At 39.5% G+C, this 17,195-nt stretch overlaps 1 protein-coding gene across 1 annotated transcript in view; it reads right to left on the bottom strand.

The window, feature by feature from the left end:
- The window catches only part of LOC124036227 (rasGAP-activating-like protein 1), a 59,203-nt gene that overhangs the window by 30,634 nt on the left and 11,374 nt on the right, over window positions 1-17,195 (bottom strand). The window contains exons 3-5 of the mRNA XM_046350510.1: window positions 16,668-16,781; window positions 15,930-15,991; window positions 8,991-9,120 (exon numbers count right to left, since the gene is read on the bottom strand). Coding sequence (XP_046206466.1) covers window positions 8,991-9,120; window positions 15,930-15,991; window positions 16,668-16,781 — 306 coding nt within the window. The remainder of the gene's footprint in view (window positions 1-8,990; window positions 9,121-15,929; window positions 15,992-16,667; window positions 16,782-17,195) is intronic.

Below are 17,195 nucleotides of genomic sequence, written 5' to 3'. Positions count from 1 at the left end.
AATAAGGTTTGATTTAGTCCTATTCTTTAACTTAGATTTTTGGTTGAGACGGGGACGTGAATTTAACATATTAAACATCAATGTGAAGATTACATTTGAAATCAATGAAAGCTTGATGCCCTAGGCATATATTTATTGTCTCGTTTTAGTTGAACCCTGGTTTGAATTCATTTGCTTTGTTAAACCTACCCTTTGGAATGACTTTGATAGTAACAGTGAATATATTTAGTTATTAAAATGTCTCCATTTAATCATTCTCAAAATAGCACATTGGTAGTAAACAATGGTGATGGGGGAAAAAACCTGTACTTCCACCAATACGCCAGTATTTAACCTTCATAGCTTGTTCTCCATCTGCTTTTTAAATAGGGAGCCAATTTGTTTTCAGCACTTTTATTCTCATGACGAATCCAAAGTAATTTTCTCATGACCCTCTCTGTCTCTCTATTGTGAGCAATATGCTTGGAACATCGAATCGCAATAAAATCATAGTATCGAATCGAATGTAGAATCGAATGTAGAATTGATTGGAAAGGAGCATCAAGTTCATCACCTTTCACCACCCTGTGAAGTTCATCATAACTTATTTCATCATTAGCCTAATAAACTGAATGCTTTCCTGACGAGTTGTAGTGGGAGGACCACGCAACATGTCATTGCGTGACTTGATGGTTATTATATAAATATTTACGCATAAGTGTTTCTACCGAAATTTCTGGCATAATTAATTTTACAGACACAAAAAGATCCCACCGTGTGTAGCGTATTTTGTTTTGTCAACATTTTGAAAGTTACCCAAAAATTTTCGGTTTCCATCAGGCCTGTCAATGACATTTTTTTTTTAAAGATTGGTTTATGTTGAATATCGGATTACAATGACGACATAAATCCTGTGGTTTGAAATGTCACCCTCAAATCAGTTGATGTCTTTTCAAATCCAATTTGCTCCATGATTCCACATCACAATAGGTAAACAAATTTAGTTGAAACAACGTTAATTCGACCAGTTTGTGCTGGTGGGATGTTTCCCATGCGGTGCTCTGCTTCCATGAGAGAAAACAATGTTGTTTCATCCCATAATCTCAAGTCTCTGGAACGGTATCCTCATTATTCTTGGTTCTCACCCTTTGCGCAGAAGTTGGTGTATGTCATGATGGAGACCAGGCATGAATTATTCGGTTTTGTTATGTTTGATAACTCTTAAATCAGACAATTAACATGCAGTCCACCGAGCTACTATCTGCTAGTCCTCATTGCTCGGTTGGTCCTATTACCGTAGTTCGCTAGGTCAGTCATACCTATCAGACATTACTACATATCGGCCTTTCTGAGAGAAATCAAAACTATAACATCCTCTCGATCTAATTCAAATATTCACCCTGTGGACCGTTTCAATACAAATACACATATTTGTTTTTCAATAACATACAGTATATATTTTTTTGTAACATATTAACATACGTTTTGTTTTTCTCTAACATCCACAATACACATAACTGTGTCATCTATGACATAGGGGTAGACAGCCCTTTGTCCACAGCAACATAAGGATTATTCTGCCCTTATTCGTTGCATGTCGCCTCTCTGATGTCATCAGACCTGTGTGCAGACACTGGTCTGTTCTCCTCCACAGCCTCCACATATGCTTTGACTTCTTCTTCTGTGTCTGACGTGTTTTCTTTCAGTGGGTTTCTTGACAGTGTGTCAGCCACCACTAACTGCTTCCCAGGGGACACTGCCTTCCCATTGACACGCATGAGGCGCATGAGCAGTTGCTGACAGCTGAGTGGTGCTTTGTCCAGGTCGTACGTGTTGATCAATGGAACGAGTGACTTATGGTCTGTATGTAAAGCAAAGCTGCCCATCAACTGCAGGTAGTGGGCAAATCGTTTGCATGCACATACACCTGTGCGTGAACAAAAAACACAACAGGATGGAGCTCGCCTTCCTCTTGTTCCTATAGGAGTGTAGCTCTGAGGCCATAGCTACTTGCGTCTGCACTGACTACAGTTGGTTTGCTGGCATTGTAGTATGCCAATACCTGCTCCTGTGGGTCTCCCTACATCTCTCTTTTCAATAGCTCAGTGATGGGGTGTAGCACTGATGACAGGCCCGGCTCAATGGTGTTTGTTGGACTGGGCATCTCGGAGACGTCTTTCACTTTGCTGTCATCCGGCTTTATCCCATCCGCTATGATCACATGACAGAAGTACTGGATCTCCGACTTCCGAAGGTGACACTTGTTTTTGTACAGCTTTAGTACTGACTCTTTGATGGGTTGCAGCTGGGTTCAAACGGTATCTGACAAAAACCGCTAGACGCATCGAGTGTGGAGAAGACTCTCACCCTGGATAGCTTGGGTACTATATCCTCCAAGGTGAGTAAGATGAACCTCTCCCGCTTCACTGCTTCGTTGAGTCGTTTTAAGTCTACGCATGTTCTCACTTTGCCATTTTTCTTCATCACCAGCACCATGGGAACACACCAGTCTGTAGACTCGGTTTCTCCCTCTGATGCCATTTCTTTCCATTCTGTTGAGTTCATCCTCCTCTTTTGGAAGGGAGTGGAAAAGGAATTCTGCGTGGCGAAGTCAGAGAATAGGGGACTGCATCGGGCCTAAATTCAATCTTGACCGGTTCACAGTTCAGTGGCCCTATCTCTCCAAACACATCTGTGCTGATCTCATCTGCTCTGAGGAACAAACTCATCTTGCAAGCAAAGGTTCTGCTAACTTGGTTATTAGCATATGGTCCTTGAATCACAAAGATCCAGAATTGGTACTTTTCTCCTTTTCTTTCACTCATGGCTAAGAATTATCCCATACAGTCAAACCTGCCACCTGGGCTGCGAACATCAGTTACAATGTTAACCAGCCGGGGGCGCTGTTGCATTCTCTGGTAAGTGGTCTGAGACATCGCTCTAACATCAGCACCGGTGTTAATCTTGAACTTTACAGGTGTGCCATTTATTGGGAGCTCAACATGCCACTGATCTTCAGACTCCTTAGTAACCGATCCTAAAAAGAATGCCCCTTGCATTTCCTCTACATCCTCAGCTGTAACTTCTTTGACCATTTTTGTTTTGCATGCAATCTCAAAATGGCCCATTTTGTTACACTTCCTGCATCTTTCGTTGAGTGCTGGACAATTTTCACTGTAATCATGACTGTGGTTACAACGTGAGAAATTCCCCTGTTTTGATTGACTATTTCTTTGCTTAAACTGTTTGTTCTATGCTGTGGTTTGCCTCTCATCAACGTAGTTCTCAGCTCCCACTCGCATGTCCGTGCTGCTTCTTTATCTGCTCAGACTGGCATGTGATTTGTATCGTCTTCTCCAGTGTCAAGTCTGCCACCAGCTGTAGCTTTTGTGAAAGAACACTGTCCATAAGGTCAATCACAATCCTGTCCCTTATTTGTTCATCCTTTGTAGTTCCAAACTCGCGGTGTTCAGCTAGCTCATACAGATTCCTTACAAAAGATTCCATTGTCTCTCTCCCCCTTTTTACTTTAATCCGTTTATGGAAACATGCTCGTTCGTGAATCTCGCGCCGTGGCACAAGATGTTCATTCAGTTTTTCGATCACCACCATCGTTGTTGAACTCATCATTAAAGTAATCAAAGGAGAATGCATTGTAGAAAATCTCTGCATCTTTCCCCATTGCATATACTAGTGAATTCACCTGCACCACACCAGTCTCCTTATCCAGTTTCGATGCTACTCGAAAACAGGAAAAGCGTTGTCTCCAGATCGGCCATGCCGATGGCGACGGCTGTGAAAAATCGAACAGCTCTGGTAGGTTGAATTTTGAAATTTCCCCACTAATCTTCGACGTGTGAGTTCTTTAATTCTGACAACATGTCATGATGTAGGCCAGGCTGTGAATTATCCGGTTTAGTTATGTTACAAACTCTTAAATCAGGCAATTAACATGCAGTTCACCGAGCATCTATCTGCTTGTCCTCACTGCTAGGTTAGTTTTATTAGCGTAGTTCGTTAGGTCAGTCACATCCGGTTATGACAATGACACGCATAACCAATCAATTACGGAGATATCTATCAGACATCACTACAGTGTACAAATGTTGTTAGGATGAATTTAGTAGAAAATAACTCAATTGAAAGCCCTAATCTCAAATGTTAGGCAGTAATGAGAGCTTGCCAGATCTAGTTAGAAGCCCTCCTTCAGGGGGTCTTGAGCACATTGCCAGAGATTGCTCAAACCCTGCAGAAACAGCCAAGCTGGACAGATGCCATGCTTACAGTGCTCAGTCCCCATCACGTTATTGAAACCCTCTCAGGGACCTCTCTGCCTCTCATTTCTTAATGGCTTTCTCTGTGGCACATTCCTTTTTCTAAATGAGCGTATCCTCCTCAAAATCTGCTTACTGTAACTCTGTGGCCTTGGTGTCTGCTGGCACTTCAACAGGCGGGTAAACACAATCTCCTCTGGGACTTGTATTTATTTTAAGAATAAAGGCGACATCAATAACATACTGTGCCTTAAGAAAGTATTCACGACGCCAATGGTGACTTTAAAACAGTTACACAGTTTACATGGCTGCGATTGGAGAAAATTGAGGATGGATCAACAACATTGTAGTTACTCCACAATACTAACCTAATTGACAGAGTGAAAATAAGGGAGCCTGTACAGAATACAAATATTCCAAAACATGCAACATGCATGTGGCAAAGCCATTACATTTGTTTCCTGAATACAAAGTGGGGGTGATTTGGGGAAAATCCAACTACTACTACTTTCAAGCATAGTAGTGGCTGCAGCATGTTATGGGTATGCTTGTAATCGTCAAGGACTTGGGAGTTTTTCAGGACTAAAAATAAACGGAATGGAGCTAAGGAGCTAAGCGCAGGCAAAATCCTAGAGGAATACCTGGTTCAGTCTGCTTTCCATCAGACACTGGGAGTTTAATTCACCTTTCAGCAAGACAATAAGCTAAAACAAGGCCAAATCTACACTGGAGTTGCTTACCAAGAAATCAGTGAATGTTCCCGAGTGCCCGAGTTACAGTTTTGACTTAAATAATCTTAATTCAAAAGTCATTCGCACATCTGAGCTATCTTTTTTGCATGGTAACAGTTGAATAAGATGAGAAAAAAAGAAGGAACCCGCCCACTGCTCTTTATAGTATCACTGCTCTTTAATAAGCTTTATTTATAGGTCTCAAGGCCTTCCTCAGAGCTTTTGTGAGTTGTTTTAAAATTAGCACCCTTATGATAGACACAGCTCCACCCACATCCATTCCATGCATCGAATGGGGTTGGAGTCGAGGGAAAATGAGTGTTACCAAACATAACAACGCGCATTTCATAAATATTTAATCATGTGTGTACATAAGACGTATTAAACACATCTGTAAAACCACAATGAGGACATCGACCCATCAAGCAATTTTTCATAAATCATTGGGAATAGCCCGAGATAAGCGTCAGAGAAATTTGTAATGGGGGCATTAATTAATGTTCACATTTACAACATAACATACATAGGCATTTCATCATTAAGACCTTTGGGAAATAATGTCTGGAGGGTGAAAATCCCAAAACATTATATCTTGCTCAAGAGTATTATCTATATCACCTCCCCTGTCTGATATCTTAACTTTCTCTATGCCACAGAACCTAAAAGTAGAATGTCCTGTTTTTGTTCATTAATATGTACTGCGACTGGATAATCCTTGTTGTTACTCCTGACTTAACTTTTATGTTAACAAGAGGTTTTACCTACAAAACACAGCCCACATGGACATTTAATCATGTAGATAACATGGGTGGGTTTGAGCACGTAATAATGTCATTTATTTGGAACCTATATGTGGGTGGCAGAAATATTCACACTTCATATTACTGCACGTTGCGCAACCTCTGCATTTATAGCTACCATTCGGAAGAAGGCGAAAAAATGCCTGGCTGATTTTCATTCGTGGCTGGCAGTTGGCATGGACCAATTTATCCCGTAAGTTTCGACCTCTCTTATATACAATAAGTGGTGGATTCTTAAATTCAGCTGGCAAAACTGGGTCCGATGATAAAACATGCCAGTGTTTCTTGACAGCATCTCCATATTTGGAAGCGCTTCGGTCACCTGACTTTCGGCAGGGATTTGACGACAAGAAAAATACAAAAAGTTCACACGCATAGAAAGCGATTTCTGTGTTCAATCAATTTTGAATTCAGGCTCTAACACAACAAAATGTGAAATAAGGCAAGGGGTATAAATACTTTTTCAGGCACTATTGATTGATGAACATTGCAGATATTGTCAATAAAGTTTTTTTATGTTTTTTTTTTAATCGATATGACATTACATAACACTAATAATAATAAAAACCTAACAACCGACAAGACAGGAAACAAGACAGCACCTTTCAACCATATATATCAGTGGCTGGAATATTAAACAACAAGTAATAATAATAATATAAAAAAGTTACAATAATAATCAAATAAATTATTTGTACTAACTTACACCCTCGCATGTCCCTTAAATAATTCAAAAAGTGATCCCATATCTTACTAAATTTCCCTTTCCTCTCCTGTCATTTTGCTATCATTGATTCATGAGATGCTGTCTCCACCATAAATTTGAGCCAATCTGTTGATTTCAGACAATCTGCACTCTTCCAGTTATGAGTATAGTAAGAAAACCCACTGAGGCAAAACCAAACTTTTCTTTGCTAACGTCTGGTGCTAAAATATAGTGGTGGAAAAAGTACCCAATTGTCATACTTGAGTAAAAGTAAAGATACCTCAATAGAAAATGAAAGTCACCCAGTAGAATTCTACTTGAGTAAAAGTCTAAAAGTATTTGGTTTGATACTTAAGTATCAAAAGTAAATGTAATTGCTAAAATATACTTAACTATCAAAAGTAAATGTACAAGTATAAGTAATTAAAAATTAATTGTATTAACTTTTTATGGCTGCAAGGGCAGTATTGAGTAGCTTGGATGAAAAGGTGCCCATTGTAAACAGCCAGCTCCTCAGTCTCAGTAGCTAATATATGCATATTATTAGTAGTATTGGATAGAAAACACTCTAAAGTTTCCAAAACTGTCAAAATATTGTCCCTGAGTATAACAGAACTGATATTGCAGGCGAAACCCTGAGGAGAATCAAAACAGGAAGTGGCTTCTATTTTGAAAACTCCAAGTTCCATAGCCTCCCTTTGCTGGATTTAAAGGGATATGAACCAGATTCCTTTTCCTATCGCTTCCTCAAGGTGTCAACAGTCTTCAGACATAGTTTCAGGCTTTTATTTTGAAAAATGAGCCATAGCGATAACATCGGGTCAAGTGGTCACATGAGTTTTGCTCACGCAACAGAGTTTGGATAGGTATTGCTTTTCCCTCTCCTACTGTGAGACATTTGCGGTTGATATATTATCGAGTATATATTTTAAAAACAACCTGAGGATTGATTATAAAAAACGTTTGACATGTTTCTGTGGACAATATGGAAACTATTTGGAATTTTCGTCTGCGTAGTCGTGACCGCTTATTCCTGTGGATTTCTGAACATAACGCGCCAAACAAAGAGAGGTATTTTGGATATAAAAATAATCTTTATGGAACAAAAGGAACATTTGTTGTGTAACTGGGAGTCTCGTGAGTGAAAACATCCGAAGATTCGTGACCAAGCTACCTGATGCTAAGTGTACTTAATGTTTTGTCATGCGATCGATAAACTTACACAAACGCTTGGATTGCTTTCGCTGTAAAGCATCATTTCAAAATCTGACACGACAGGTGTATTAAAAAAAGGCTAAGCTGTGTTTTCCTATATTGCACTTGTGATTTCATGGATATAAATATTTGTAGTAATATTTATTGAATGTAGCCACACTTTATTGAAAAGTGAAAGACTAAAGATACATACATGGGATGCTTTAGTGAATTTCAGAATGTCTGGAATAGAAAAGGCAGAAATAAAACAATTCAGCGGTTGTTGATGACACTTATCCCGTTAGTGGGATTGCAGCCATAACAAGTTAAGCAAACCAGATATCATCATTGTTTTTTTGTTTTTGTTTACAGATAGCCAGGGGCACACTCCAACACTTAGACATCATTTACAAACAAAGCATTAGTTTAGTGAGTCCGTCAGATCAGAGGCAGCAGGGATGGCCACGGATGTTCTCTTGATAAGTGTGGGAATTGGAACATTTTCCTGTCCTGCTAAGCATTCAAATTGAAAGAAGTACTTTTGGGTGTCAGGGAAAATGTATGGCATAAAAATACATACATTTCTTTAGGAATGCAGTGAAGTAAAAGTAGTAAAAAATATAAATAGTGAAGTAAAGCACAGATAAACGATTTAAGTAGCAAAAAAACGACTTAAGTAGTCCTTTCAAGTATTTTTACTGAAGTACTTCACACCACCGGTAAAATAGATATATCCCCTAATAAGAACAGCTGTGAGGACTCTGGGATAGGCTGTCCCACCCATTCTTCAAGCTTTTGAAGAACCTCCTTCCAGAAAAGGAGCACCATGGGACAATCCTATATAGCATGCAGAAAGGTACCTACCTACCCTTGCAATTCCAGCATACATTATTTTGCAATTAACCCAATTTATTTAATCTAACAGGGGTCCAATAGTACCTATAAACAATCTTATGTGTACATTTCACCCTTGCAACCCTGGTACACCACCCTACATTGGAAACAATATTTGTTCCATACATCCTCCTCAATGTAACAATTAAGATCCCTCTGCCAAATCAACCTTAAAATCTCACAATTTCTGTATTATGCATTTGAGACTCTTTTATAAAACACTGAAATGGAGTGTGATATTCCTGGTAACATGAAATATTGTATGATGATCTGTCACACAGAGGATGAGCATTTTGATGACCTTTTGAGATTGAAGAAGCAGTTATATATTTCAACAAGAAGTTATATATTTGAACAAGAGACCATAACGGCTTACAGTAGCATCAATTAGGCAATAATATGGGTATATTACCTGGCCTCTATGAAATGGCAGCGCAGTCCTATCCTCTTGGCATCTCTGAGAAGCTCCAGACCCAGGTGGATCTCCCCCTGCACTTCCTCATCTGGGTCCACCCGGGTTAGATTCAGCCAGTTATCCAACCCTGGACACAGAGGACATTTTACAACGCATACACAATATATACAAAAGTAGTATGTGGACATCCCTTCAAATTAATGGATTCGGCTATTTCAGCCACACACGTTGCTGACAGGTGTATAAAATCTAAAACACAGCCATGCAATCTCCATAGACAAACATTGGCAGTAGAATGGCCTTACTGAAGAGCTCAGTGACTTTCAACGTGGCACTGGCATAGGATGCCACCTTTCCAACAAGTCAATTCGTCAAATTTCTTCCCTGCTAGAGCTTCCCCGCTCAACTGTAAGTGCTGTTATTGTGAAGTGGAAACGTCTAGAGGCAACAACGACTCAGCCACGAAGTGGTAGGTGACACAAGCTCAAAGAACGGGACCTCAGAGTGGTGAAGTGCAAAGCGGGTAAAAATCACCTGTTCTTGTTTGCAATACTCACTACAGAGTTCCAAACTGCCCCTGGGAGCAACGTCAGCACAATAACTGTTCGTCGGGTGCTTCATGGGTTTCCATGGCCGAGCAGCTGCACACAAGCCTAAGATCACCATGCGCAATGCCAAGCGTTGGCTGGAGTGGTGTAAAGCTCGCCGCCATTGGACTCTGGAGCGGTGTAGTACTCAAGATCACATATTGAGTGTCCCTGTCTTATCTCGGGGTCGGATACCTTTTTAATCCGGTCTGGACTCGGTCTCGGACAGTGAGGACTCATATTTTCTTTCAGATACCAGCCAAGACCAGAGGAGTAAAAAAAACTCTAAATGATCAGCTCCCATTCACTCAGCGCATAAAACCACTTGGTCAGGCACACTCTTTTAAATGACACGTTGATATGTTATCGCCCATTGAAAGCTGGGCTTCCTGCTTTACTCATAGCATTGCTGTCCTTTACTTTCGTTCAAAAATATCCTCAATACCTTGCCACGCTCATCAGAATTTCCATGATTTGCTGGTAGGGAAGAATGAGGGAAGTTTGAAAGTTGCATGCCCACTATTATTAGGGAAGACCGGGGGAATTTATAACATAGTATTTTTTTCTATTATAGACCTGTTTGGGTTAGTGATCATTTGTAAAGTGTCTCTCTATTTGTCCTTGGCATGTATTGTTTCACCATTCTGAATGTCTAAAGAAATTTGAACACAGAGATACTGGACATTTTTAACTCTAATTATGGTGGCAATTTGACATTGGATTCTGATAAAATAATGTATATGTTGAAAGATAATGATAAAATAATTCCACTCAAACCTTATAACTGTATGAAATTGATTAGAATCATAAAATGATAATCTGATGATGTGTGTAGTTTTAGTCAGAATTAGGTTAAACAATGTATCTGTATAGTGGAAAAACAGACTGTCTGAGCAAGGATTTGAACTTGAATGTGGGTGCCTAGGAAAATACCAAAGAACAATTAAAACTGTGTTTGAACCGACCTGGCTAGGCCTCTGAGGAACCTATGATAGCATAGGGAGTACTTCCCAAGGTTTCCCTAATCTCAGGGGAATGGAACTGTCAGCTAGGCAGTGGTGAGAACTACAGAGATAAAACTCACCTACTGTTTGTGTGGAAGTATGTGCGTAGGATACCTACTGTTTGTGTGGAAGTATGGGCGTAGGATACCTACTGTTTGTGTGGAAGTATGTGCGTAGGATACCTACTGTTTGTGTGGAAGTATGGGCGTAGGATACCTACTGTTTGTGTGGAAGTATGTGCGCAGCTATAAAATGGATGTCTTTGTATAATGGACATAAGAATGTTCTCTGAATAAACTGTACTATCTTTTTGCATAAGCTGAGTCTTTGACTAATTATTATTTAACCCATGATCTTACAGATCTCGGGGATTGGTCAGAGCTATTGATTGTCAGTTATCATTGGGATTGAAAATTCTCGTGACAGATTCGCATGTGTCTGGTCTCGGTCTTGACTTGGTCTCAACCCACTCACCCCCCTCCCAGTTTTGGTCTTGACTCGGATTCGATTTTCTTCAGTCTTGGTGTTGAATCGTTTCGCTTTAGGTGGTCTCGAACACAACACTACCCATCAGTGAAATGTAGAACAGACAGCCCAGTACTACATCAATAAAGCCTAGTGTCTCTAATGGGTAGTGCCCTGCATGGTTCTGTTATTGTGAACATTTTGTAAATCCTTAAACATCCTCATAAGTCAGACCCTGGATAAATGTCTGCTATCAGTGGAGGCTCCTCAAAGGAGGAAGGGGAGGACCATCCTCCTCAGTGAATTTCATAAAAAATAAAAATAGTGAAACATTTAAAAAAGTTATCGTTTTTAGATAAAACTATACTAAATATATTCACGTCACCAAATAATTTCTTAAAACACAGTTTTTCAATGAAGGTGTACAGTAGGAGGACAGGATAGATGCGAGAAGGGATTATACAATGAGCAAAGTGATCATGCTGTTTGTACGTGTCTACTATCAAAGTGAACTGTGTTGGTGGGTGTGTATTCATTCCACCAATTCTGTTGACAAAAAATCTTAAACGGAGGGCAAACGGAACGAACTAGGGATAAACATACCTGAATTTCTCTAATAGAAGCTCTCGTTTACAACTGTTGCGACTAATGATTACACCCTAGATCAGCTAGATGCAGGCAAGAGTGTGCAAGGTGATTTTGAATGCCTTGATTACAAAATAAATTCTCCAGACCTGTGCAACTGTTGTAAACTTTCATTAGTAGGCTAGGTTATAGCAACCTCATGGTGGGTTTAGGGAAAATTTGAGTACAATGTAGCAGCCTAAACCTATTGATATTACATTGAACTGGGTGAACAGAACATGAATGACAGTCATCCAATATGCTGTAATAGAAATAAGGCCATGCTCATAAAAAAAAATGTATCATCCTCCCTCATCTTAAACGGCACCGACCGCCACTGTCTGCTACATACAGCGCCTTCAGAAAGTATTCATACCCCTTTTGTTGTGTTGCAGCCTGAATTCAAAATGGATTTAATAGATTTGTTTTCTCACCCATCTAAACACAATACTCAATAATGACAAAGTGAAAACATGTTTTTAAAAATGTTTGCAAATGTATTTTTTATATTTTTTAAACGAAATACAGATCTCATTTACATAAGTATTCAAATCAAATGTAATTTGTCACCTGCTTCATAAACAACAGGTGTAGAACAACAGTGAAATGCTTACTTACTGGCCCTAGTAAAGAACAAGAAGGACCGCACACGGTTAAAGCTCCCAATTCACCGCTTTATTGACAATGTTTCAATCCAAAACAGATCTTCGTCAGGTCAAACCAACAAAGTTTCACCTCACATGACCATTTCACCTCACATGACCATTACGCACATGCCACATGGTGGGTGCAAAAACTATGTGTATCTCTAATAATTTGATATCAATGAGATGGGCACATGTAGTACAGAAAATCATATATATTTACAAAATGACCAAGTAGGAGACCTGGAAGGCAAGACAACTCAAAGTGGCATACTGTATTCATGTAAGAAATGGTCTGATATGAAACTCTTGGTTCAGACTTACTGGCCCTTCCCAACAATACAGAGAGAAAAAAACTGAAATAGTAGAAAAAATAGAAACAAGGAATAAATACACAATGAGTAACGATAACTTGGCCATATACACGTGGTACCAGTACTGAGTCAATGTGCAGGGGTAAACGAGGTAGATATGTACATATAGTTAAGGATAAAGTGACAAGGTAAAGGGATAGATAAACAGTAACAGCAGAGTACGTGATGAGTCAAAAGAGATGAGTGCAAATATGGTCAATGCAGATATTCTGGGTAGCTATTGGTTAACTATTTAACAAACTTTTTAGCAGTCGTATAGCTTGGGGATAGAAGCTGTTCAGGGTCCTGATAGTCCCAGACTTGGTGAGTCGATGCCGCTTGCCGTGCGGTAGCAGAGAGAACAGTCTATGACTTGGGTGGCTGGAGTCTAACAATTTTTAGGGCATTCCTCTGACACCGCCTGGTATAGAGGTCCTGGATGGCAGGGAGCTCGGCCCCACTGATGTACTACCCTCTGTAGCACCTTGCGGTCGGATGCCAAATAGTTGCCATACCAAGCAGTGATGCAGCGAGTCAAGATTGCTCTCAATGGTGCAGCTGTTATGTCAATACTCTGAGGACTTTGAGGAAGCACCTTTGGCAGCGATACAGCTGCAAGTTTTTATGGGTAAGTCTCTAAGACAGGGCCAATTTTTTTCTTGAGCAAATGGTCGGGTGGCCAGAACAAGAATGACAAATAATTTGTAGACTGCAAATTGACAGCAAGAAGCCAAAAACAAATATAATATTTGACTGAAACATAATAATTTCAAATCTTGCTTAAATTTGTATATGATAATGTCTCTCTATTATGCGTGTAAATATTTGGGAACAAATTAAAATCACTTAGAGCTGATTTCCTGGTTTGTACAGTTTTTTTTATGTCCAACAATGAAAATTCAACAATAACGGGCCAAATTCGTTGAGGAACCCTTCACTAAAAAGCTTTCCACACCTGGATTGTGCAACATTTGCCCATTATTCTTTTCAAAATTCTTCAAGCGCTGTCAAATTGGTTGTTGATCTTTGCTAGACAACCATTTTCAGGTCTTGCCATATATTTTCAAGTAGATTTAAAATTGTAACTCGGTCACTCAGGACCATTCCCAGTCTTCTTGGTTAGCAACTCCAGTGTAGATTTGGCCTTACTGTCATGCTTTGGCCTTACTGTCATGCTGAAAGGTGAATTTGTCTCCCAGTGTCTGGTGGAAAGCAGACTGAACCAGATTTTCCTCTAGGATTTTGCCTGTGCTTAGCTCCATTCGGTTTCTTTTTTTATCCTGAAAAACTCCCCAGTCTTTAACGATTACAAGCATACCCATAACATGATGTAGCCACCACTATGCTTGAAAATATGGAGAGTAGTACTCAGTAATGTGTTGTATTGGATTTGCCCCAAACATAACACTTTGTCACATTTTTTGCAATATTACTTTAGTGCCTTGTTGCAAACAGGATGCATGTTTTGAAACATTTTATTCTGTACAGGCTTCTTTATTTTCACTCTGTCAATTAGGTTAGTATTGTATTAACTGCAATGTTGTTGATCCATCCTCCATCACAGCCATTAAACTCTGTAACTGTTTTAAAGTCACCATTAGCCTCATGGTGAAATTCTTGAGCGGTTTCCTTCCTCTCCGGCAACTCAGTTAGGAAGGATGCCTGCGTCTTTGTAGTGACTGGGTGTATTGATATACCATCCAAAGTGTAATTAATAACTTCATCATGCTCAAAGGGATATTCAATGTCTGCTTTTTTATTTCTATCCATCTACCAATAGGTGCCCTTCTTCGGCGAGGCATTGGATAACCTCCCTGGTCTTTGTGGTTGAATCTGTGTTTGAAATTCACTGCTCGACTGAGGGACCTTACAGATAAATGTATGTGTGGGGTACAGAGATGAGGTAGTCATTCAAAGATCATAAACCCTATTATTGCACACAGAGTGAGTCCATGCAACTTATTATTGACTTAAGCAAATCTTTTGTTCTGTACATATTTACGCTTACCATAAAAAAGGGGTTGAATACAAGACATTTCAGCTTGTCATTTTAATTCATTTGTAAGAATTAATAAAACATAATTCCACTTGAACATTATAGGGTATTGTGTGTAGGCCAGTGACAAAAAGACAATTGAATCCTTTTTAAATTCAGGCTGTAACACAACAAAATGTTGAAAAGTCAACGGGTGTGAATACTTTCTGAAGATACAGTATATCAAAAGACAAGAGGATCCTTTTGTGTGTAATAATATGGGCACTGCTGCTGACATTTCTGGTTGAGATACAATGTGCCGAGGGCAGTAACTTCAGTTTCACAGCCAAAAGAGGAGAGAATTCCTAAGATCCTGTGAAGGAGTTGTTGACTCAGTGGCAACATGTTGCAGTGAATCACAGGACTGACTGCAGAATGTTACCAGGAGAGGACTGGTATCAGACACTAACTAACAGAAAAGGTTTCACATTTAGTTTTATGTAGCGATAAAACACATTCAAAGTAACAATATATTTCTAACCAACACACTTGCGTGTTTTTTTTCTTCTTCAGGGTTTTATACCTAGTTGCCATGGATAAGAAAAAGCAGTGCAAGGATATACCGTATTGCTAGAAATTCAAACTAATTCCCAAGTTAAAAGCCACTGTAGGAGAGCCAGGTGTACTGTGGTGAAGAAAGCCACAGGCTGACAGTTTGAAAAGCTTTGGCTGATTCTCACAGACTACAGTGGCATTTCAGACATAAAGGACAACTGCACTGTACAATGAATGATCCTGGAGTTGATGTAAACCCTGATTCAAAGAGCAATCCTGCAAAAATGTAACTATGTACAGGTCTGTAGCCTGTCCAATGAAATGAGAGCATGTTGCTCAGAGACAAATCAGAAAAAAAGAGGTAGACAGCGTGTGAGCAAATAGATAAGCATAAGTCAGAAAATACATCTCTAAATTAACCCATGGATGAGTGAGAATACACTGGCAATATTTCCCAGCAAGAGGACCTAAAAAAGGCCCAGCTCGTCAATTACAGTGACCTACATGGCAGAGCCTTACTCAGAGTCGTGGGAATAACCCCTCTCTGGTGACCCTCTTTTGGCTTGCCCTCTTTAGCATGGCATAGGCAGAGAAGAAGACCCACAGATAAACCGCAGCAATGAAAAGCATTTAGAATTGTTACTGTGCTGGTAGTTTTTCCCCATCATGATGGTGCCACCCTTTCATTTAAAGACACCAACAGTATTGTGGCATAGTGATCAGGTATACCTTTAGCCTGGGCCCCGATGGAGTCTTTGCTCAGCAATATCTTTCCAATGACATCATCATGGCTAGGGCAAAAAATAGAGAATTTTAATACCACAATACCATATTCATAAAAATGTATTATAGAAAATACAGATACGCTGTCTAAAATTGACCCTGCTTCTCACAGTGGGGCAAATCAAGTCTGAAATTTTAAAGTGGAAATTACAAACTTTAGAAGCCTCTTTAAACCTTGAATACACCACAATTTGCATTTCCTGCTCCACAGGAAAATGATCTGTGACAACAGAGTGACCAAATTAAGATCTGAAGAGAACTTCACGAGATATTTCTCAAAAAATAACTTAATATCCTATAGAGTTCCCTGATATAACAGCTAAAATATATTCATAAACTGACGAGACCGTTGATCAGGACAGGAAGGAAAATACTGAGGTTGTCTTTCATTTTTCAATCTGTGGTATCATCTGCATGTTGGTGTTTGTTTATTCAAAGCATGCAGGTTTTTCCAAAACACACATCCATGGCTCTTAACTCAGTCCGTCTAGGTAACAAAACTCTCAAATCACAGCCTCTGCTAAACAAGCAAATACAATCATGAACATCTCTTACATTACAAAACTTTGAGACCTTTACAGGTTATATAGATATAACTTGTTTATACACCATTATCAACTAGTTTGTTGGCACACTACAACAATTCCCTGAATTATCTTTGACAGCTGTTGAAGACCATCTTACCCAATGGTGTCCTCATCCATGACATAGAAGGAGAGCGAGTGGAACCCCGTTGGGAGGTGCAGTGTGTATTCTTCTCCCCAGAAAGGGTTAAGATTCTTCCACACTGTGGCTGTCCTGCAAGGAAAGGTTCCAAATAATTGTGACAGTAACCTCAGAAAGTACTGTATGGCCCTTATTTCTTATTTAGAACAATATACCCTGTCGTCATGGATGTCAGTAACAATGAAAGATGACCATTTAGAATGAGGGTTGTGGGGGGAATGTTGTGATGTGTTGAAAGTAATGAAACACAGTGGCAGAATGATGATGCAATAACTTCAAAAGGTGGTGTATTGTGTAACAAAATACAAGTCTACATGCAATCATTCTTAAATCAACCATTTCATTATGAAACATTAACTACTGCAGATGCTCGAACCATAAACTGGAGATTGCAAACGTGCTGTCTAGACATGATATTGAGGAATGACATCTGCATCATGTCCTCTATGCCAATGGGTAGCTGGAAGGTCTATTTTCATCAGTAAT

The sequence above is a fragment of the Oncorhynchus gorbuscha genome, linkage group LG05 (genome assembly GCF_021184085.1).
Source record: "Oncorhynchus gorbuscha isolate QuinsamMale2020 ecotype Even-year linkage group LG05, OgorEven_v1.0, whole genome shotgun sequence".
NCBI classification, from domain to species: domain Eukaryota; kingdom Metazoa; phylum Chordata; class Actinopteri; order Salmoniformes; family Salmonidae; genus Oncorhynchus; species Oncorhynchus gorbuscha.
Note: the sequence above shows the minus strand (reverse complement) of the source record. Positions and strands in the feature narration are given on the sequence as shown.